Source organism: Strix uralensis, chromosome 1 (genome assembly GCF_047716275.1).
Source record: "Strix uralensis isolate ZFMK-TIS-50842 chromosome 1, bStrUra1, whole genome shotgun sequence".
Classification (NCBI taxonomy): Eukaryota; Metazoa; Chordata; class Aves; order Strigiformes; family Strigidae; genus Strix; species Strix uralensis.
In genome coordinates, this window is record NC_133972.1 from 75,750,963 (window position 1) to 75,775,218 (window position 24,256).

Genomic DNA, 24,256 nt, shown 5'->3' on the forward strand with positions numbered 1-24,256 from the left:
TTCAACTAAAAATAAATTCCAGTCTAGAAAAGCTTCAAAAAGTGTATTTTACGTTGGAGAGAAATGTTTTCCAGCGTAGTCTGAGTTTGTACACTTGGAATATTTTTGTTGTAGAGTTTTAGTCTCCGGCTGTAATTTGCTGTCTCGGACCTAAACAGTCAGTTTAGTAGGAGAGGCGTACCAAAAGGAGGTGAGGCTTCCTTAGGCTGAGGCTTTTTTGAGCTTCATGTCCTAGGTAGGTGTTTAAAGGCTCTCAAAAGCAGTAGAATGAAAATAACATTCTGGTGAGAGAAAGGGAATTACTATTTATTTTTAACTAGTCTGCATATTTCTGGCTGCATGTTGGGTGTTTGCATGATGTTTAGATGTATTATTATGAGTTCTCCCCTTACACTTTTCATGAAGTTTTTTCTGTTTGCATATTTGCAAGTCTTACGTAGGATATACCCTTTCGATGAGGACAGAGTGAGCAATTTATTTTGAGGACGCAAACAGGATTTCTGTTGTTCTTTTTGCCACTCGTGCCAATCTGTCTCCTGTTGCCAAATGCACGCTAAATAGGTCATTCCAGCAGAAATCATTGCATTAGCAAGCAAAGAGCAAAGCCACGCTGATAGTGTTATGTGTTTATCACACACAAAATGTCTTCCTGAGCACTTTTATCACTTCCTTACCTATTCTGCCTTGCTCAGTATTGCTCAGAGTACGATGGGCAGCTATACTTGATCTGATGTAATCGTAGTGGAGGGGGCTACCTCCTTCTTTGGCAGCAGCTTCACACTTATATTGGATTAAGTGTAATGTGAAACCATACCCGAAATAATTGGTTTTATGCTTCTAGAGGTTTTCATGGGGACATATGAGGTTATTAAGATGCATACACTCCTTCACAAGGAAACAGTTCTAAGTTGTTGCCCATGTTTTGAAATGTATATGTTTTTCCTTCGCTGGCCCACCTTTGAAACTGGTCATATTTACACAAATCTGGAGCAAAGACTGCATAAAAGCTTGACTTTTGTTTCCTAACCTCAGTGTGGTAGCTACAGAATTTCTTGCTCACAGCTCACTCTCTACACCCTCAGGCATTGAAGTAGAAGCCTTTGGAGCCCATGCCTATCCATGCAAAGAACAGTAGTTGTTGTAGAAACCTAAAAGATACCACAGGCACAAAAGGGTGCCTTCATTTACTAGTGTTCATAAATCAAATTGGTGATGCATACACCCTGTAACTGCTCAGGGTTTTAATAAAAGATAAGTATTTCATAAGGAAATGGCCTGTTTTTGTGACAGTGGTGAGTTCAAACCAAGCAGGAGGAAGTACAGCAAACATCAACAGAGGTGTGAGAGGAGAAGCATCTCAGACACATCTGCCCATATAGCAACAAGTCTCCACAGCCATCCCAGGAAGCGGAACAAGTTCACAGTTGTAGGCTGAAGCTGGGTGGAGTGAAGGTCTGGCATTTTCACTGTCCTCACTGAAATGAAGGACCCCCCACGGGAGCATGGTGGGTAGTGGAGATCCAGTCACACTTGCCCCCCGTGGGAAGCAGGCAAGGAAAATGAGCAGGGAATTGTTTGTACTGGGGAAGAACGTCTAGCAGAAAGCATATTTTCAAATAGAGACTGAACCAAAAGTACTTTCAATTCACTAATTTGTTTCATGTATATGCCAGATTTACCAATCATTCCCTAATCCTCTCTCAGTGCTCTAGGGACCGATAATAGAGGTGGTGCAAACAGTCCTGGATGACCCTTGCTGCAAAGGGTTAATTTTGAACCTTGAAACAGGCTTAACCTTTACTTTTTGGGGTGGTGGTGGTTGTAGAGTCCTCCCTGCTTATCTTTGATCACATGAGATTTGAGCAGGTAGTTTCAGAGATTCAGTGAGTGGATAGTGTGTTTTTAACAGCCAAGCTGAGGAAGCAGTTCGATGGGGAAAAAATCTCTGTGCAGATGAGAGCAGCAGGCAGGGTTGCCCTTTATAGTCTGGGTTTTGGCGAGAGAGTGTATGTTTTGTGCAGAACAGAAGCCAGCACAAAGCGTTTTTTCTCTCGCCGTGTGTGTGGTTTTGGTGATAGAAATGTAGTTGGTTGAAATTAAAATCCCATTTGTCCTGTGCAGGAGTCCTCCATCTGCTTGAAGGAATAGAGCTTTGCAAGGCAGTCTGAGTAATTTTGGGGATATACAGGCAGATCTATACAAGACCTTCAGTCTGGAAAGATAATAGTTCATAGATATGAGAAAATATATGTGTTCAGTCATCTTTCAGTTCCAGTTCAGAAGTGATAAGCACCATGATAAAAAAAAATTATAAACACCATGCTATATTTGCCATTAAGGAGATGAAAATAAGCAGTAAGAATGGCTGGTGGTTTTTGTTGTTTGGTGGGTGGGCGTTGGGTAGTGAGCAGTTTTATGCAGAGTTTAGGGAGAAAATTGCTGATGCTACTTTTGTTCTCTGTTGTCATTAGGGGATAAGTATATATGCATATAAACACTGCTGGGATTTAAATTTTTAAAAAATTTATTTTAGCCACAAAACTGTGGAAGCTTAAAATACACTAACAAACCTATTCTTACCCAACTATTTAAGTTTAATATCCATGAAAAAGAAGAGGTTTGCCAATTATGTGTTTCATCCACACTGAACGATAACTGTGCTTTCCTTAAGTCATAACAGTTAAGCCTGCCGTGGAGTGACAAGACCTGGCTTTTCCTTCAGTGTTATTTGATACGTGTTTCAGTTTGACATTATGTAAATACTCTGCTATTAGGGAAGAAAATGACATAAAATTGCATCCTTTCTCAATGAGGTTTTAAGTTCTTTCAGTAGCTTCTCTCCTTTTTGAAGCTGTAATAAAGATCATAATTAGAATCCCAGTTGCTTAAGTGAGAAATTAGCATGTTCTTAAATGCTGAGTGGAGTCAGGCTCCCAGTGAGACCCCCTCCGGGTATCTGTCCTGCCCCAAAGCGCTTTCCCTAATACCAATTTGTGTTCTAGACATATTAAAGAAAATCATATTCATTGCCACCTAGCAGTTAATCAGAGCCTTCAGATAGGCTTGAAATAATTTGCAGCCTGACTGCCAAAACCACCTGCATCTGTTCGTTTCCTACAGCTGTACCCAGGCATGCTCTAAAACTTATCAGAGAATGTCAGTCCATCACCCAGTACCAACACTAAGACAAGTTCCCTCCATGCATGTCCTTCATTCTTACAAATTTGTCACAAATACTACTTAACCCCACCGCTGTCTTTGAGGCTGTGGCCAAGGGAACAAAAATCTAATGGCTTTCACCTGATATTTTCCCTGTCAAAAATATCTTTCCCTAAAGGTTTTGTTTTGTTTTTGTAGAACCGGGCACTAACATAGATACCTTATCTATTAATATATATTTTACCATGTAAATAAGATTATAGCAGATTGGAATAAATTAAATCCTTAATGGGGCTAAAATAAACCTAATTTGTAAATTAATTAAAAACAAGAAGCAAGGAACACTAACACTTAAAAAAAAAAAAAAGACATTTTCATGATGCAAAATACAGATTTAATTTCCAAATAAGTGAATGGTAAACTGTAATTGTATGATGTGCAAGAAAATACTCGGAACATATGAAATAGCAGTCACAGATTTTATAGTCAAGATGTTCCCTTTCTGGTTTTCCAAATTGTCACAGAAGATACCAAAGGGTAAAGCAAATAAATGACTGTCTTCGCAGTCGACCCAGGTAGGGATACACTATTGGTGGGAGATGGATTCAGATCTCTTTTTTTTTTTTTAAAACAATGAATTTTTATGTTCTGATGTCTCTCCTGCAATTTCTGCCTAACACTCTTCTGATATGCTCTTGTTTCCACAGGCCAAGGCTGCAAGCACAAAGGAAGTTTGCTCAGTCCCAGCCAAACAGTCCCAGCACAACTCCAATAAAGATAGTGGAGCCGTTGTTACCCCCTCCCGCCACTCAGATTTCTGACCTCTCCAAAAGGAAGCCCAAGACAGAAGATTTTCTCACTTTCCTCTGTCTTCGAGGTAGGAGTCTCGCAGCAGCCTAGGGGGACAGTCTCCTTCAAAGAACGAGCTGTAGCACCACACACTGAGTAGCAGCTAGACAAATGTACTGGTGCTACACTTGAATATATTGTGTGCATTTCAACTCTCAGCAATTTGACTGTATCTGCAGCATGAGCATTTGAGTTCATGGTTGTAAAGACCATAAAATGAGGCTGGTAATAGTGCAAAAGAAAATTGCTTTTATGCTTAGCACTCTGTTATCCTGAATGGGTTTTTGTCTAGCTCTCTGAAGTCCTTCCCATCCTCCTTTGTTTTGTCTGACTATAAACTGAAGAAGTGCTTAACTTGCCTGAGTACTTGTTCCTGCAAGAGGAGAAATCTGGTTGGAAATTCCCCTTCTCTACCTACTCACTGTCCTTTATTGTTCAATCTCAGTGAGGCTTTTCAGCTGATGGTTGAAGGGTTGCCTTTGTTCTTAGCTGTCCCAGGAGCTGAACTGTTCCTGTGGTGATAATTAAAACAGGTGAGCTCCTCCACTCTGTAACCCAGGTGCAGATAAGGGAACTGAAGTTGTACAGCGAGATACCCGAATTATCTCAGAGTAACAGGTGTCTGAGCCTGTCTGGAGCTGTATGGTGTGTGTCTGTGAGCCTGCATGTCAGACTTGGGGACCTTAGTGTGAAGTACAGCTGACTGTCCAGATTAAACTGAAAAAGGAGACCTGACCAGTCATTTTTCTTGGGACTTTTTAACAGCCCTGTTTCCCAAGTCATGTACCGAAGATAGCATCTTTCAGTTTAGTCTCGCAATTGTTGTATTGGCTCTCATGGTATGTTTCTCTTTTGGGCAGGTGCCCCCCCCCATCCCCTCAGCTAGTCACTACTCCATCCTTGGTGTGCTGGAATGATGCCTCTTGCTTTTTTTTTGTCCCATACCTGCTGAAAGGGTGTGCATTTGTTACAGATAGGGCTTGTCTGCAAAAGTCTTACCTAGTGGATTGCATTCTTCAAAGCTTGTGTTTGAGTTCCCTTTCCAGTTCTGAGTCTCCATTTCATCTGTGAGCAGCACTGGTCAACACCACCCATAGCTTCCTGCTGAGGTGTTCTCATCTTAATACAGCATGGTTTGATTTCTTTTTTTCTTCTCTTCTGTGAGATTTTAGGCTAATGGTAGCTTTAGACTGGTTGCTAATTTATCTGTCTTGACTCTGGTCCAATATGGAGCCTCCATCCTGTTGGGACTTCTGGTAAAGCGGGTGGGTGGAGGGGATGGAAGGGGGTGGTGTGTTAGCTTTTGTGTTTGTTTAAAGGATTGAGAGGAGCAGAATCTAATGGAGTTTAAAGTGGCATCACAGTCCTCTGAAATTTAATCTGTGGAAATGTATTTCTAATTTAGTCTGCTGTGAGGTTGATCAGTCTGTTGGCAGCATGTCACTGCTGTGATCTGGGCCAACTGCCACAGTTGTTGGTGGGAAAATTCAGATGGGGGGGTGTGTGTGTGTGTGTGTGTATGTGTGTGAGCACACATGGCTGCATTCACACACTTGTTTCCACTGCTTGCTAACTAAGCATGTGTTATTTATAGCTTTGAAGGCACTTGCACTTAAAGAAAGGCAACCTGTGTGGGGATGTGAGTTCTCTCCATTTTTATTTCTTACTTTCTCTTAACATTCTGTTCTAACAATGCAAATGGGAAGCATGGGTACTTTTGTCCTATTTCAGTGCTTCATTCAGAAGGTTTGTTGTGTGGGGTTTTTTTTTCCTATTTTAATCAGTGGCTGTTTAGCTCTTGCACCTGTAATTTTCTTCTTTGTTATTCATCTGTAGAATAATTGATGTTTTGTACTGTCAATTAAGAACTTGCAATTCATTCCTAATTTCTTCAGTATGCAGGAGCACTCGTATATATCAGACAACACGTGCATTCAGACAGCAAAGTCCCAATTACAATTATATTAAAAACCACGAGGGAAAATCTGCTCTGAGTGCCACACATGGCATGTTCTTGGTCTGCTTAAACAGGCTGAAGCAGAAAGGGGAAGCTGTCAGCTCTCTGTTTCAGCACCTCCACAAGCTTATTGCTCCATCACCCCTGTATAAAGCCTGAAAAGAGCCAGTGAAAACAGGGGGGGAAATCTTGGACATCTGCTACCTGGATGTATTTCTGTGGAGAAGCAGGAGAGTGGCTGTGGCTTGGAGGGAGGAGGAGTGGGGTTGTTGAGATCAGTATTAGCATGGTCCTGGCTTCAGTATATGAACTGCTGTGTCCTTCAGGAGGTCCTGGGTGCCTGAGATTGTGCCCATTTGGTCTCTCAGGAGGTTTAGCTCGAGGTGGTTGTGTCTCTTTTGAAGTGCCAATTGGAAAAAAGGAGGTGGAAGCTGGTTCTTAGTATGCTTGCAGGGAGTTTATGTACCAGCTCCAGAAAGGTCCCACAAATGGCCTTCCAGGGCACTTGCAGGCTTAGCTTGGTGCTGCTCTTCCAGTGGTATCGAGTGAGCTTGGAGAGGGAAGGGCCAGCAGTTTACTTAAACCCTGCATAGGGAAGACTTGTGATGTTTTTGAAAGGGGTTTGTTTTGGTTTTGAACCTCTGTGCTATTATTTATTGAAGTGTTAAGGGATTCAAAATTGCTTGCATGGTGGGACAGGTGGTTGTTCAGACTTCTGTCCAGATATGTGTGTCCAGCCTTGGCTGTTTGCGCTTTCATGATGAAATGCAACATAGAATTACATGGAAATAAGAGCACTCACAGGGTGTAAATCCAGCACTTTGAAAATTGTTTAGTACTAAGTGTAATAGTGATAAGATTCAGGACAGTAAATCTCCATGTAACTTTTAAATTTTAACATTTTTTTGAAGTTGGAACTCTCTTAGGTCCTAGTCCTCTCTAGTCCTTCAAAATGCTCTGATTAAATAGTACCAGCATTCATGATCAAAGCTTTTCTTCAGCAAGGGAGTCTTCTCCAGGACTGGTGGGAAAACAGCTCTGTGGTCATGGTTCTGTCCTTGTCCCACCACACCCGGGAGCAGTGTCAGAAGCACAATGTAAATTTGTCACACCATGTCAGTGTGTACTTTCATTTTCTACTTTTTAAATAGAGAAATTAAAAAAAAATCCCATCACCACTACAAGTTCACTCTTCAGTGCTCTGGGGGGCTTATTTTAAGAGGCAGCAGCTGAATTCTGTGAGTGATGGAGCAGTACTATCATGCAATGATGTGGAAGAAAGTGCGTTAGGTCCCATACTTAGGAATAGAAGTCCCATTTACCTGGCCTTCTGCTATGTGTCAGAAAATCTAATGATTCAAATCACTTAGTTACTTTTTTTTTAAAGCATCCTGTAATTTCAAAGGGAGATAATTTAACCAAGATGACCTGCTTGGTTTTATTATCCAGAATACTAGGGGCTTTAGACATATTTTTAATTAGTTTGTGTTTTGAACTCTTGATTTGATAATACAATGTACTAATTACTTCTTAAAAGGTAAGTGGAGCAGAATGAAAAAGCTGTAACAGTTCATGAATATCTGAGCACCCTGGAATACATCTAACTGACCAGACTTGGCAAGGCTCCCCTGCTATCTATTATTTTAAAATAATTCTTTTTTTTTTTTTTTTTTTTTAATTGTGACCTAGAATTTCCAACACAAGAAGGAAGGGATATATAAGCAGATATCTCTGAAGTGTTTGTCTGCCACGTTCTTATCTTTAAATAGCTTCTTTGAAGGAGCCTGTATGCCCTTTGCCAGAGGCATAATTAGTATCTTTCAGCAGCACACATAGATGCGAGTGTGTCATCTCTGTGCAGTTGTACAACAGCTTTCACTTTTACTGTATTTTCTGCCTCTGATCAAATTTTTCTTAATAGCTTTCATTACAGTGCATTTAAGTTACCTTTACTCTCCATAATTATTTACAGGTTAAAAATATTGCGAGTGGAGTAATATAGGGCTAAAGGGGGAAGGAGAAACAACTCCCTGTGAGCAGTAGATCTTTGGCAAAAGGTGATAACAGGAAGGCTATGATTAGGAGCCTACATTTTAAGAAGATTTCCCATGATCAATTTTCTAATTAAGCCAGGCCTCTGGGAGTTACATGCTAGAGAATTTCAGGGATTCCTAAATAAAGATGGTTTAATTGAGGTCTCACAAATTGAGTTTTCAGGCTCTTCTAACAACTGTTCTGCAAAACATGTGACTGTTCATTTTCTTTGAGTACTGGAATGACTTAACAATCTGATGATGTATTACAGTTAGGCAAAACCTAAATAGAAAATCTCACTATAGCACGTTTGTCCAAACTTCAGTAACTTCTAAATCTCAGTGCCCCAGTCCTCTTGCAGTTTGCTCTTAAATAGGCTTTTTATTTTTTTAAACACCTTGTTTGGGTGGTAGGCTCAGGGGCCTTTGATCCCAGTCTTCTCTCTCGAGTCTTAATAGAAGGGGTTGCCAGTGCCGGCAGATACCTGCAGAGGTTTCCTGTCACAATGGGAGAGCCTCCAAAATCAAAAACTTGGGGGAAGCTCTTAATTTTGGGCATGTCAGAAAACAACTGTTAATTTGTCTAGCTTTTAATGAGGTAGAAGGTACGCTTGCCTGATAGTTCAGTATCAATAGGTACACTGGACTTTGAGAGCTGGTGGCTGCATCAATCACATTCTTGAAGCACCAGCCTTCCAAGGGAGCATGTTGCCACTGTGGAGACATGCTCACCAGATCAGAGTAAGCATATTAAATATTACAGCAACTTGATTAGACTGGAAGCAAAGCAATGAAATGCTGGCACTGTTCAAAAATGTGAGCTGCTTTGCAGTCTGGGTTAGTTTTTAGAATTCCAAAACAATGTTAAAACATGCAGACGTACAATAATTTGTTTAAAATACTGGAAGAAGACTTTTAATCAATTTTGTTGTTAAATCATTTGGTATTTGATACCAAAATTTTAGGATGGGTTGAAAACACAAGAATAAACTTCGGGGTGTTTAATATTAATTGCATGACCATTTAATAAAAATAAGTTTGCATTTAGTAACTGTAATTCACAATTTCAAAGTTCTTTATTTTAAAGTTAGGAGTAACATTGAAGTGTAAGGTATGAGATACTTCTCTTATGTGCAACCATTTAGTCCACCTGTGGAATATGCTGCTCTGGGCTGGCAAGCAGTTCTCGTGGTGGTTTTGGACAAGAGTAACTTAACAAGTGTTCACAGGGAGAAGTGAATATGCGGGCTCACAGCAAACAGCACGTGTATGAAGTATGCAGGGAGAGGCTGGCAACCCATACCGTGGCATTATTCCTTCACAGGAATGGGAGTGCTGCTGGAGGGCCATCCCTCCAGACATGCAGTGGAGGATGCGTCTTCACATCACTGTGTGCCTACTGGGAGATTTAAGAGATGAGAAGAGCTGCGGAGTGCAATGTAGAGTAGCCTGTGTGTAGTACTACAGCTGAATCAAACTTTTCCCCTGCTCTTCCCATTTTGGGGCCCCTTTCTGATGTTAATGATTCCAATATCTACCCCTGCAAAAAGCCACAGGATGAAATTAACTCATTGAAATGGGAGACTAATCTTGTGGTTCAGCCTTTGTACTTGCCACAAACTCACTCTGAGTCCCTCGACAAGCTGCTTATTTTTTCCGTAAAGTGAGGATAAATGTTTGACTCTGTATATAGGTATTGACATAGCTGGACATTGATTATGGATGAGCTACTGGCATAAAATCCAAGTGCTGCGATGGCAGCAGCAGCACTTCAAAACCTTGCTGCACACAGTTTTTGATGCCCAGGTGAGCAATGTAAAGTACTCTGGCAAAGGCAATTCCTTCCATTCCTGCCAGCCAGAAACCTGGGAGCCTGCTTCTGTAAGCTGTGAACCTACCATAAGCTCAGTGCTCCCCAAAAGACTTATTTTGTGCCAGGGATGGGGCTCAGGATCTCTTGGGTATGAAACACAGCCTGGTACAGCCTTTTGGGAGTGGCAGCGTGGTACTTTGGGACTTGTCTTGTTCATGGTGGAGGGGAACATAAAGTCGGGTGTTGAAGTGTATGTGGGAAGGGTTGGTTTTGAGGTTCACTGCCAAATCTAGCCAGGTTAATGGAGGTAAATTGCTTTGAGATTGTCAGATATGAATTGTAGATGTAAGGAGCACCATACTTGTTTGGGTTTTTTTTAATATTCAGTAGTCTGTTACTCTGGTGTGTGTTTTGTTAACTTTGGAAAGTGAACCTTTTATTTTTTTTTCCTGCAGATTCACACATTTCTCCACCCTTACTCCATTTCCCTAGAAAAGGAACAATTTTCTTTGGCTTTTTGGTTTTAGCTCTACTGCTTTGAAGAATGGACTGAGAACAAGATGTGTTTTATGTCACTTAGCCAGTAAGTTAGCCATGACACTAAGGACCTTGTGATTTGTACAACAGCAGAGGAAGGGAGAGTTTGAGCATCGGGGTGTGCATGAACTTGGTTTTGTTTCTGTACTTGGGACGGCCTTTTCCTCTCTTTCGCTCAGGCAGCGGGGAGCTCCCTCTGGGACTGTTCCTGCAGGTGGAGTCAGACAAGTGAGATAAAATTGCTCTTTCCTATAGAGTTTATGCAATTCATTCTCTTTTAGCCTTGCTCCGTAAAACGACCACAAAGTGTGGGCATAAATTACATTTATTCGCACTTGAGGGACTAGGTGCTGTCCTGCCAAAATGTAATAAGTAGGACATATAATAAATGAGAAGCAGGCCTTAGATTTTAAGCATTGAGATGCCAGTACATTGGGAGCATTTGGGAGGCAAGGTTTTTCCACCTGCATACAGCCCCAAAATGGGGCCGTGTGTCGGAGCAGAAGCCAAAACTCTGGATGCAGCTCGTTGTAGGGCTTGGCATGCTGCGTGTTTATTGGGGCAGGCTTAAGTCCTGCATACCTTGACCTGCCTTGTGCTTAAGTCATTCTATGTCTTGAATTGTTTTAAGATTTTTCCAAAGCACATCTGGGTTATGTTTAATTGTTAGGAGGGAAAAAGAAGAGAGGAGCTAGGGAGGGAGTTGGTGTAAATAATTCATGGAGAAGAATCCTCCAATTTTGCAGAAACCACAGCCCAAATTACAGAGAAGGCTCTTGGATTGAGATGATTTTTGTTGTGGTTGTAACATACCAGGGTTTGAATCCTGTCCAGATGAAAACATTTGGTTTGTACTTCAGTAAATATTGCAGAAACGCTGCCAGCTAATTCTGAAGAGTAATGAAATAGTGCTTTTGGCAAAGCGCATGCACTTTCCATACTTCTGATTCCACTCTTCAGATCCAAATTCAGAGTTTTTTTTAATATGTTTAGCTAGTCCAAGACAAAAGTTAATGTAATTTAATGAGAAACAAAACATACCATAATTTAGGAGGGAAAATTGCACATTTGTCAAATAAAAAAAATTTAATAACCTCATTAGTCAGATAAAATGGCTGAAAAAGAGTATAGTTTATTCTGTTAATCAGGCACTTGCTACTGAGGTCAGTGCATCTGTATGTACAGGTTGCGTAAGCATCAATTCTGCCTATTGTTAGTAGCAAGTCTGAATTTTGCACATGCAAAGGGTAACATCTTTCTGAGAAAACTGACTTAAAAAACATATTTTACTTTATACTTACTGTTGTATAAGCATCAAGTTATTATAACAGAGGACATAAAATACATTTGTCATCCTTTCATATGCATTAGGCAACACTTTGTGTATAGTTGTGGTAATTGTTTTTCCTATATAGTTAGGTTTTCTTTTGTGTTGCTCTCACAATAGGAGGGAAGACAAAAATACTCCAGAGGGAATTTCAATAATGAAACTGCAGATACTGATGGAAACAGTTGCCAAACATACTTCAAACCTCATTTTTTAAAGAGCTGAGTATCCTCCCTTTTTGTAATAATTCATAGCTCATTGTAACCATGATGAGTGAATTTAAAAAAGACAGCTCACCATTGAGGATTTTCTCAAAATTTGCCATGCACAGCGGTATCTGATCACAGGAGTGGTAACTCCTGCTCTGATACTGGTGAGAAGAGCATACCTGGGGTTCTATTAGCTGTCTGAGCTTTCTGCATGGCTTGCAATCCCTTAGTCATCCACAACAATTTGTAGACTTTCAAAATTGCTCTATGAGGGTGAGCTTTGGGAATTTGGCCTTCCCTCGGTGATTTGCAGGAGGGAGAGAGGGCTGGGAAGTTCCCTCCAGGTTGCTGCCTGGCCCTGGCCATTACTTTTCTGTCCTCGCCTGTGAGTTAACAGTAACTTGTTAAGCAGGAGAAGGTGAGTGGCACGTCTCCAGGTCAGGATAGCAGATCGACAGCACTATCAGACATACTTCTCTTAAAGTTGCTCAGTACAAGGTGTCCTTCCCCCTTTACTGGTATTTGTTACTATTTAATGTCCGTAATTCTTTAGGTATCTTCCTTCTCCTGTTGCTCCTGCAGCCTTTGCCCATCAGCTAACTTACCTCTCGCCGCTCGCCTCTTTCTCCAGCCCCAGCACATCTGAGCCTCTTCCTTCTTCTGCTCTGCTGCTGCTGCATGCCCTTTCTTTCAGTTTACTTCTGCCATGGCTTCTCCTTCCTTCCCAATGTGTTGCCATTGCCTTGTCCAGTTCTCTGGTGATGGCACATACTTTTATGCAAATGTTAATGCAAAACAAATCAACTGAGGGGAAAAAAAAATGGCATTTAGGAGGTGTGTGCCTAGACATCATTGGGACAGAACGTAAAATGTGCAGCTCCTCCACGAGATTGGAAACATACTGTGTTTCATGTTTTGTTTAATAACGTAAAATGATATATTGAGCTACACATTCAATAAGAAAAAGTGTGCATAGAAATTTTCCAAATCTTTACTTGAGAGCTTGTAACATTACATTAGAGTTACAGCATTTATTAATGGACTTTAATTTCCTTAGTCTGGGATTTTAATCTGAATCAGTTCTCTGATCCGATTCACCACATGGCCCCACAAAAAGTTATACTGCCACAGTTTGAGGTGGTGGCACAGGAATAAGAACAAGAGGCCAGATGGAGTTTAGATGCTCTGTAGACCAGTTTTGATGCCAAGAAAAATGTCCACGCAGCCACAGACAGTCTAGATGATTCCTTGTATGAAATGTCTTCTAAATAAGTGGTGGGAAGTCAAATTTTGTTTTCTAGATTACCATCAGATTTGCCGAGTGAGCGGGTTTTTCAGGCACGTGCCGATCAGGTGCGCGCAGGGTGGGTTTCTCAAGGTGGAGGGCTGCTTACACACTTTCCCCAGGCACTGGAGGGCTGCTCCCCTGCTCTCCCCTTTCATCCACTGCAGTGCCCGTGGTAGCAGCAGCTGCCTGCACAACTTGGGGGCTCCTGGCACAGAAGGAGACTTGTAAAATTCAATACAGCCACAGGCTCTCATAACTGTCTTGCAGATTTTTCTGTGTTTTCTTGGAGATGGAAACTGAGGAAGGAGGGAATTACATACCTGCAGTGCTGAGACCTGGCATGCACCACCTCCCAGGTGCAGATGTTGCCCTCTGTCGGGAGCACTGCAGTTCTTCTCTTTTGCTGTTGGTTATTAATCAAATTCTGATGTTACTCTTTAGATTGCCCCGGGTAGGCTTTGAGAATCAATCCTTGGTGCTGGGGAGGACAAGAGGAAGAGGAAGGATGATTGTTCATCTTTACTCTTGCTGTCTCACTGGCAAAATATGGGCAAGAATGAACTGGCATAGCTGCCTCACGGGTTTCTGTGGCTGAGTGAGTCCTGGCAAAGACAAAACTGTGTAGAATAGATGTCATAAATTAAACAAGCAAGCAAGCGCCTACACCTGTATGTTTTGTGAATGTGTGTGTATGTATGTGTCTGGTGAACCTGCAGTTTTCCTTATTTTCATAATGTTTTGGAGGGTTTTTGTCATGTTGCTGTCATACATCATTTGTTTGATAAATATCTGTTATACATGGAGAAACCTGAGAGCAAGAACACTCAACAAAGGCTGTAAGGAAAACCACCATGTTCTTGAGATGAAGACAGGCCAGATTTATGAGGAAAGGCAATATATTTTATTAGACCAACTGATAGAGCTGGAAGAAACAAGCCAGCTCTTGAGTGCACATTCTTCTCCACATCTCCAATGGTTTTAGACATTTGTGGCTACAATAACACTACATAGTATTGTTTATGTAAATTAACAGCTTTGAGTAACAAACGGGGTCCCCTGTAGAGGTAGGCTATGGCATCATATACACATCCCTGTCTGGTCTCAGAGACGATGAGGGATATTTAGGACAGAAATCTTTATTATAATAAAGAAGGTGAGTGATCACCTGGCTTCGACTGGTAGCGGTGCAGCTTCACTCATATGAGCTTCATTAGTTCTTCAGTCATGACAAGTCTGTTTTATTTCCATAAGAGGAGATTTGGGGGGTTCTCTTAGCTCATTGCTTGGTGTAAACCACAGTGCGTGTCAACCACTCACACAGGTTAGGTGTTGCATAATCAACATAATTGTCATTCTTTTAGCTTGAATGAAATCACAGTATACTTACAGGCTTGTCTTTCCTTCAGTTTGCTCGTAAAGGGAATTTGCAGTATCTTGAGCTTGAACAGCCTGTCTCGGTGTTCTAAACTAGTGTTTTCTCCGCCTTTTGGACATGTTTAGCTACATAGACTTAAAGTGAAAGTGGTTTGAATCAGCTCAACCCATAGGTGTGAACAAATTCTCCGTATTTGAGGCTATTCCAGAACTGCAATCTTACCATAAAAGACAATGATAAACATAGTTCTAATATTAAAGGTAAGTAAGAAAACTCAAAGCTTTTAGATTTCTTTTAGTGTCTTCCATTCATAAAAATGCCTAAATATAACAAAAATGTGAGAGTCTGGCCTGTCTGTCTGTCTGTCTGTCTGTCTTTCTGTCTGTCTGTCTGTCTGTCTTTCCGTTTTGCAAGTCAACTTCAATGAATATGTAGGAAAAGCTAGAGGGAAGGAGGAGGGGAGGAGGCGACCCAGACTGAAAGCCAGCTTTTCTCTGAGGTCTCAGATTGCAGAGCACTTAGATTAGTAAAGTGAGGGCTAGCAGGACTCTCCTGTGTTATTGGATGTTGCTAGTCTAATTTCTCTGGAAATGTACTTCCCAAACAGTCCCAGCTGTCCCAGGAATGCAGTTTAACCATTGTTGTTCCTAGTTCTCGATTGGAAAGAATTAAAAAATGTCATTCTGACTGAAGAGATATGCACTGAGATTACGATTGAATATCAAGAGTTAGGTGAAGTTTGTACCTGCTCTCGCACTTGGGTTAGACCCTCCCTCCTTTCTAAGCAGAATGACACAGTACTATATTTTATTCTGTGCTTTAAAAAAAAAAAAAAAAGAAAAAAAGATTGCTATTGTAATAACATTTGCATCACAGATGATAATTTTTTTTGCTGGTTGCTATTGAGAGCAGCTGACAAGCTCAGGGATGTGGAACTCTAGGGAAGATGAGGCTTAGAGAATAGACGCTATATCTGGTCTCTTGTTTTAGTGTCTCAGAAGGATAAAATTTCTGACTATTTAATTATAGTAAAGAGATTTCAGTCTGTGTTTGAATCTAATTTTAAGGGCTTCTAACAGTAAGTTTCTTTTACTGCAATCTTTTGTCAATGCACTAATGCACTGATGGTGCCAGACTTTGGATCCTGGTTAGGACTGATGCACAGTACAGACTTGCAGAGCTAATAACTTCTGAATCCATACCACAGACATGAATACCTACATGGAAGAAAAAAGACAACTTATTTTTCAGGGAGCGCTGTCCTAGAGTAACTGTTTTGGAGTCTTCTAGTTAGTTGCTGTTGAGACTTAAAGCTCCTCTCCAAGCAGAAGAATTAATGTGCCTCTCAGTACCTCTTACCTACTGTGGTTGATTGCTTAGAGTGTGCCAGAAAGTTCTGGGCTTGCATAAAAAATGCAAAGGCTTTTGTTTCTGTAAGTTGCTACAGCTCCCATGCCTTGAAATATGTCAGCAGTCTTAATTTGATCATTAGTCTATATAAATATGAAAGTTGTGGCGTGCAAAAGGCTTTCCCCCTAGGATAACCATATGTATTCATACATTTATGTCTAGGTTGGGTGGATTAATATGTATGTTATTTCAAGGGGAAGGATCATCATGCCCTAGGTACTGCTGCAGTGTTTCCCCTAACTGTCCCAGGGCTACCACCAATGCACAGCGTGGGGTGCTGGTGGGGAGTTTCTCTCTGCTTCTTCCCAAGGCAATCGCAGTCCCAAAGGAGCCGTTATAGAGACCAAGAGCAAACGTCTTAACAGGTCAGGGCTAAGCCCCACACAGCTGCTCACTTGCTCCCCCCCCAACCCCCCCACCCCATGGAATGGGGGAGGGATTTGGAAGGGTAAAAGTGCAAAAACTCACATGTTGAGATAAAAACAGTTTAGTAGGTAGTGCAAAAGCTGCAAGTGCAAGCAAAGCAAAATAAGGAATTCATTCACTACTTCACGTTGGCAGGCAGGCGTTCAGCTATCTCTAGGAAAGCAGGGCTCCATCACGCGTAATGGTTACTTGGAAAGACAAATGTTACAACTTCAAAAGCACACCCCCCCCCCCCCCACCTTCCTCCTCCTTCCCCCAACTTTTACTGCTGAGCACAGTGTCATATGATCTGGAATATCCCTTTGATCAGCTGGGGTCAGCTGTCCTGGCTGTGTCCCCTCCCAAATTCTTGTGTACCCCCAGCCCACTCACTGGCGGGACAGTGTGAGAAACAGGAAAAAAAAATGCCTTGATGCTGTGCAAGCCCTGCTCAGTAATAGCTAAGACACCCCTGTGTTATCAACACTGTTTTGGTCACAAATCCAAAACATAGCCCCGTACAAACTACTATGAAGAAAATTAACTCCATCCCAACCAAACCCAGTACATTTAGGAAAGGATGGTTCATTGCAGAAACAGCCTATCCTATTTTTTGTGCCATATTTAGGTATCCATTCATTAAAATGTGATTTTTGTAGTTAAGAGTATTTTGTACAAGCCTGGTAGGAGCAGAAAATACGCAACCCAAAAATAAATTTTAGTTAGTTGTTGGCAATAGCAACACCAACAGCTCAAAACCAAACAAAACACAGAATTGGTGTTTTGAAGAGCTTGAAGCCAGAAGTGTTTCCTAAGGAAGCATCAGCCAAATAGCCACTACCTTGTGTTGGTCTGCAGCCCAGTTCTCTTTGTCCTTTGTTTTATTTAGCTACAGGAAAATAATTGAAGCAATGAGTCCCCATTCTCCACTTCTATTGACTTTCTATTTTTTCCCTTCACCAAAAAAATCTTTCTGAATAAGTAGAAGGCTCCTAGGGCACCTCCCTCCAGGGGATATCCAGAAGACTTATTTTGAAGTAGAAGTTAATATCAGGCATAAGGGAAAGTGTCCATTAGTTGTCAGCAGTATTTGTACATTTTAAAAATAGTTGTTAGATTGCTACAGTCATGTCATGTGTCCTGATGCAGTCCAGGGAAACCTGTACACCGTTGCATAACACGTGTAAAAGAAATGCTGTGCAAGAGTTAAATTTAAATTACAACCCTGTATTGTTGTTAAGCTTGTGAATCCTCACTTCTCTGTCACTGAATTGCATGTTGTATCTTACCCTTGCGCAAACCAGACAGGTTAGGGGGAGCATCATGGGAAGAAAGTGAGAGATAAGAAACAGCATCCTCAAGAGGAGCACGTGGGGAATCAGGAGACCTTTGCTCTTTTCTCTCCTTTGCCAAGGACCTGCTAGGCAAATTTAAGCATCTCAATGTCTTGGTTTTTCTCTTTGTTTAAAACTGAACCAGAATACTGCAAAGCATTGTATACAATAAGGTAGAGGCCTGCAAAGCATTGTGAAGTTTAAATACTAATATTTTTTTGTAATAATAACTTAAAAATATTACTGGGGTGCAGATTGGTTTGTAAATGCTCTTTTTTCTTCTGTTTGGAAAAGCTGTAAGCTTCTAGTTTGTGTGTTAAGACTTCAGTAAGGCACTTAAGCATGCATTTGAAATTAAGCATGTGCATTAGTCCTTTTCTGAATACACAAAGCTATTAATTAGGGCTTGTAGCAAGACTGTTTGATTGTCTAAAGTATGAATAGAATGTGCTTGGGGGGGAAAACCCTGCTTTTCAAGCACATACGTATCCTGTCGGTAAAAATTAATAAATAAAAAACCCTCCAGTTAGTCATGCACTAGTGTGACCTTCCATCTCTGAGTCCCCCTCTTTCCTTGCTATGCATAACACTAAAGTAGGTTATGATCAATATGGTTAGTGCAGTAAGTGAATGTAATGATGCTAATGAGCCATTTCTTTATAATGGTCAGGTTCTCCAGCCCTGCCCAGCAACATGGTATATTTTGGAAGCTCTCAGGATGACGAGGATGAAGAAGAGGAGGAGGAGGAGACAGAGGACACAAAAACAGCCACAAACAATGCTTCATCATCATGCCAGTCAACCCCCAGGAAAGGAAAAACGCATAAACATGTACCAAATGGGCAAGGTAGGTCCTAAATAGTGCTGTTTTCCTGCATTGCCTAGTAAAGAAATTTGAGCTGAATGTGCTTAATCCTCATCCATCCGTCTGGATTTGAGTGAAGAGGGATACAGTCCATAATGGGAAAGTGGAGTGAGATGTAGTGTTAGCATCGTCCACTTTAACCTGTTTCTCCTGACAATCTGAACTCTGTGGCAGAACTATAACTGCAGGGCTGGAATTCTGTATACACACACGCACACATACTGGAGTTATACACACACATCTATGTATAGTCATTCTCTCTCTGGATTTTTTGAGACTGCTTTTTAATCTAGAAAGGTTTCATTTTACCAAAGTTAAATATAAACATTCATAAGTGTTATCAAAACGTGTGAAAGGGGCAACACTTAATTTCTCACATGCAATATTGATACCGCAATTGCAGTAGATTAAGATACTGCATACATGTTGCTGATTGCAAGATTTTATGGAAGAAGCTTTTTCAAGTCGGTTATTTCTTTGCAAATCACCAAAAGCTGCATTCATTACAGAGTATTTCTGTCATGATGTCCTTGTGTCTTATCTTGATAAATGGATCTGTGTATGTTGCAACATCACCTAGTGTAAAATAGAAGATAGAAAAGCCACACTGAAAATTTCCTGAGCCTGCTATAATGCTCTGTTGCCAAAGTCCTGTGTGATGTGGTTCTCTCTCCAAAAAGCTCTTGTATCATAACAACTCTGTGCTCTCTCTGCCTGACATAATTTCAAAATGGAGCCTGTGCTCTCCGTTCCCTTCCTCAGTATTAGTTTACCATGAAAATCTTTCCTTCTGGTGACTGCCCTTCCAGCTCTCCTCATCTTAGTATGAGGACTGAGAGGAAGGTGCACTTTTTGAGAGATGGTTGTAACCTGTGCTTGGTTTTTTTGTTCGTTCATGCTACTCTCTGCTCTGAAGAAGAGATTAGTAGATCCCAATCACTTCACTGTGCTGGTCCTCATCTCTGCTTTTCAAAAGGAAGTTTTCTATAAAGGACTTCCTTGTTACATATACCAAAACTATTTTTCATGACTACATCTGAGTCTTTTTTTTATTGCACACCCAAGCTCAAAAACTCTCTTTTTGTGAACTGTTTGTGAAGTGCAAGGGGACATTATGCCTAATAGCATTTCAAGGTGTCAGCTGTGAGCAGGAGTTTTAATGCTGTAAAAGCCATGGATCAAAACTTGGCACTTTGGATTGATTTCTAAATAAACCCCCCAAAATAACAGGCACAGAATTCTACATATGGAAAATGAGATTGTATGTAGCAGAACTGCTGCCTTAGAGTTTTAAATGTGATATATCATTACAAAAGGAGCTGATTGTGTTCCTTGAGAATGTCCCAGATGGCAGCCACTTTGAAATTAGCTCAAAACCAGAGACACCTGAAATCTTAATTGGGGGTAAGTAAAGGCAAACTTAATGAGCCATCTAATGGCTTCATAATCTTTATCAATATAGATCAGAGTGAGCATAAATGAAGCTGCTGCTTTAATAGATCTGCAAAAGACCTTTATAAAATACATAGGAGACAATGTGAGATGTTTTGACAAAGGTGATGAAACAGGAATTCCCAGAGAAGGCAGCTGCTTCTTCTTCGTCATTGTCATTTCTTTTTTTCTTCTTCTTTTTTTCTTTTTTTAATTAAAATTTCCTTACCCAGGGGTATTCCCATTTTTCAATGTCTGTTATTTTGGTTGACAGCCAATAGTATTTTTGTTTCCTGTGAATAAAGTAGGTTCTGGTTCATGTGTGTCTGTTTTAAATGAGACCACACACAAAGGCAGACCAGGGACGGGTGCAGCAAATGAACTTAATCTAGCGTGAGAGTCTATTTTTAATGAATTAAAGTCTTTTGTTTTTAATATACAATGTGTAGTCAAGCACTTTGGACCTGAAAATGCTAAGTGTTTGCTATGACATACAACAACAAAGGTTCAGAGCTTGATTAATGTCATTAGACAGTGTCAAATGATTGCTTTCTACTAAATGGGGGCCAGAACAACTTTCGTGGGCAAAGTCATTTGTCAATATCCTCTTCTGATGCCAATATGGGGCATTATTAGGGTTGAACACCAAACTATTTGTTATAACCTAGCCTGTTGAGCCACCTTTTGGACAGCTAAGTCAATCGAAAATGCCTAAGTGTGAATTAGAAGCACATGTAACACGTGGCATAGCTTGCTGCACAAATAGAAGTAATCAGCTCAGTTGACTTGTCACCTTCCAACCTTACTGCTTACATAGATATATTTAAAGCATCAGATTGTTACCTGTGCCTTTTCATCCTCCTTTCTCAGTACTTCTGATGTGCTGCACACATATCCAACTGTTAAAGAGCAAAGAAAATGTTTGGCAGGAGAAGTGTTTATCCCCCAGATTCATGGGAGTGTGGAAAAGGGATATGTAGCAATGTGAAGTTTTTCTCTCATGCAGTATCTTAGTGCAGACAGTGACAGTCTTGTGGTTAAACCATTTTCTAAGATACTGCTGTGGCTGCCACGAGGGAAAATGGTAGAGCTGTGCTCTTAAAAAATTGGTTTCATGTCATTGCCAAACTTCAGCTGATTAGGTCAGGTCTGATGTGTAAAGATAAGTTAGCAGCAGATAAACGCTTGGATGTCATTGATGGTGCTCTGTGCCTTGATTAGAAACTAGTATTAGTTCTGGGTAGGTATTGCTCATGTCATGTGGGATGTTCTGCATGTAACTTCTATTACAGTCTTTTTCAGTGTGCTTAAACTTAGAACGAACAATTCTCATTAAGAGAAGATACTGTCTAAAGACTTTCAGGTTTTGTTTGCAAGAGAACGCTTCTCTTGTAATGTAGAGTAAAACATGTGAGTGGTTCTTGCTTGTGGACTGAGGTATGATCTCACAGTACATGTCATAAATTAATTAGGTCAGAAGACCTCAGGAGGTCATCTAGTCTTGCCTCTTCTGCAAAACACCGTTGATAACTTCTACGACAAATTCAGCAATAGACTTGTCAGAGGTTTGTGCTTTTAATTATATATGTATGTTTATAGGAGGAGGAGATTATAGAAGCTTTCTAAAACTTGATGTGGAATTTTGGTCCTAATCAGAATGATTTTAATTAAGTTAGGATTTGTAACGGGGTTAAAACAGTGAAAGGCCAGAAACTGATCAACTGACTCACTTGGTCTCCATATAGCTCCTGACTTAAGAAGGATATTTTCCCAGCTAAGAAACCATACGAACATTTAGTTGAAATAGAAAAATGCCTCTTGCTGTTTAAGTCAAGGATTTAATCTTTTTAAAGCACGTAGTTCCCTTTTAACTTCAGACTTCTAAGTAAGTTTGTGGTGAATTTCAAAATTAACATATGGAAAATTAGGGATGATATGGTGCTGCATATTGCAGCAGATAAAGCAGAGATTCAGATTACTGTGTTGTAATTGCAGCCCTGTTACCCTTTTGAGTGTGGGTGTAGGAACCCTGTAGTTCTTGGTGTTTATATCCAGAATGCCCAGCCACAGGACACCTACATGCTGCTCAGATGGATATGCTTATTTTCCAGCTTGCATTTTGTACGGATCTCAAATGACCATCAGTCTATCTGAGACTATTACATGGCTTTGAACACAAGGAATTCAGTGGAAGAAGCAAGCAGGAGCATTGGCTTAAACAATGTGTTTTTTCTTCAGTGGAGCTGCCAGGTGTGGGGAGAAACTTCTTAAGCACAGCCTGGATGACAGGGCATCTTGCCAACACGAAGGAGGAGATGGAGAGACATTGATCTATTAGAAAATTGACTTTATGAAAAGGGAAGAGGGTGTCAGTCATCAGCTGCTGCCGGCTGACGTGCCAGGAAAGCAGGTTCTCTGCGAGTGAGCTGTACTTTGCTTCCCTGGGGGACAGGGAGGTAGTGAGTCTAAATTACATCTCCCCACTGCTTGGAGGAAATTCCAAGTTGTAGGTAAGAGGGTAGGCTTAGGTCTCTGTTTCTTTAAAACTAATTCTTTGAATTCCTCACAACTAAATAAATCCTACTTTGATTTAATTCTGTGACACAATGGAAGGTTTTCTGTGCAGGCTCCTGAAGGAAAATGTTTGTAGGTGCCAAGTGTTTTGTTAGGCAGGCTGGGATCGGGAGCTGGAAGATGGAGTTAGGGAGTTGTTGGGTTATGGGTCCCATCACAGGAGCAAGAGGGGATAGGCCTTACTCTACTTGAAAGGGCTTGTGGACTGGAAAAGGGCCTCAGGAGGAGCAGCATACACAGATGCAAATTGCACACAGCAGGCTACAGTTCCTTTAATAATGGTTGGCTAATTTCCTCAAGAAGGATGATTTGGGGATTAGGTATTTCTCCCACCAGCACAGCAGTTCAAAGGTGGAGAGAAGAACACATCTGGGCCAGCATACCTGGGAATGTCGGGTGGGTTTGTCTTTGGATGCCTGAGACGGACAATTAAATTCTAATTTACATTTGGGAAAACAGAGTCAGCCATCATTATTTGTAATCAGACTTCTTCATGAAGGAGAGTCTTGTTTCCTTAGCCGGAGCAAACCAGCTCCAGCATGTCAGAAAACCTACTGGGTCAGAAACAGTTACTGGTCCATGCTGTGTTTTGTTAACATGGTCCGGTAAAAACTGCTCTGCATGCCTTTTGCCTGAAACGAGCAGGGAAGAAAATTGTAGAGAGGCCTTTTTTCTTGAGGCTCAAATTTCAAAACAGATCTGGCAGTAGTGCGTGGTGAGCAGGCATTGCTAGAAATACTATACACTGCTTTAGTGCTGTCTTCCACACTTACCAGAAATACAGAAGAATGTTTCGCTTCTCAATTTGCAATGGATAATTTAGCAGAGTAATTTCCTTACATGTGTAGTAACAAAGATGATGCAGGAAAAGATCATAGATAGGTTTTTATCTTATTTCAGGATACAGTTCAATGCAGTGTTTGTATATCTTGGGTTTAAATGGCATATCTTTTACATACTTTACTGTTCGAATGTGTTGTGAGAAAATGCTATTTGTGGTTGCAATTCTTTATTTAGTTTTATTTTTAACTAAATTTGATATTTGTGGGTGGGTACATAAGACAGAGTCTTAGGCTCATGCATCCTTTTTAGTGAAATTAATCCTGAAGAGACAAACATTCAGAAGAAAAATATTTTTTGCATCCAGCTAAAATGCAGAATGAGAAAATTTCAGGCAGTGCTACAATAGTTAATGGGTGGGCAATTATTTTGGTGATTTACAGCCTTTTGTTGAAATAGCATGGAACCAGTAATTGTTGCAATAAACATTGTTGCACATTTAATTTTTCTGCAAAAATATGTAACATGAAAATTACCCGTTTTGCAATAATTTACATATTTAAATATGCAAATCAGGCACAACACATTTGAGGATTTGTGGATTTTCAGTAGCTAGATGTATGACCTGTGGAGAAGAATAGGGGAGCTGGAAGTTGCTCAAAAAAATTGAATTGTTATCCTGGTGAGAGACTCGTGATAACAGATAGATGCTTCTTGTATGGACTTGCTGCTTAGCAAGTGACCCTTTTGATGTTGTTTGTGTCGTAATGGTTAGGTGAGAGTAATGAATTTGTGCTAAGACGAGACACTTGGTATTGAATTTTTGCAAACGGTGGCGTGGTGTCTCATACCAATAATGCTCCTCTCAGTGGCCCAATATATTCCTGTGCGCGTAAGGTTTTGAGCTGTG

The 24,256-nt window shown here is 40.7% G+C and overlaps 1 protein-coding gene across 8 annotated transcripts in view; it reads left to right on the forward strand.

Moving 5' to 3' along the window:
- Positions 1–24,256, forward strand: part of JARID2 (jumonji and AT-rich interaction domain containing 2) — a 225,224-nt gene that overhangs the window by 154,832 nt on the left and 46,136 nt on the right. For all 8 annotated transcript variants that reach the window (XR_012629258.1, XM_074871264.1, XM_074871234.1 and 5 more), the window contains 2 exons: positions 3,867–4,036; positions 18,367–18,543. Coding sequence is in view for 7 of the 8 variants with exons in the window: in XM_074871234.1 (XP_074727335.1) it covers positions 3,867–4,036; positions 18,367–18,543 (347 nt within the window). In the remaining variant the exon portion in view is untranslated. The remainder of the gene's footprint in view (positions 1–3,866; positions 4,037–18,366; positions 18,544–24,256) is intronic.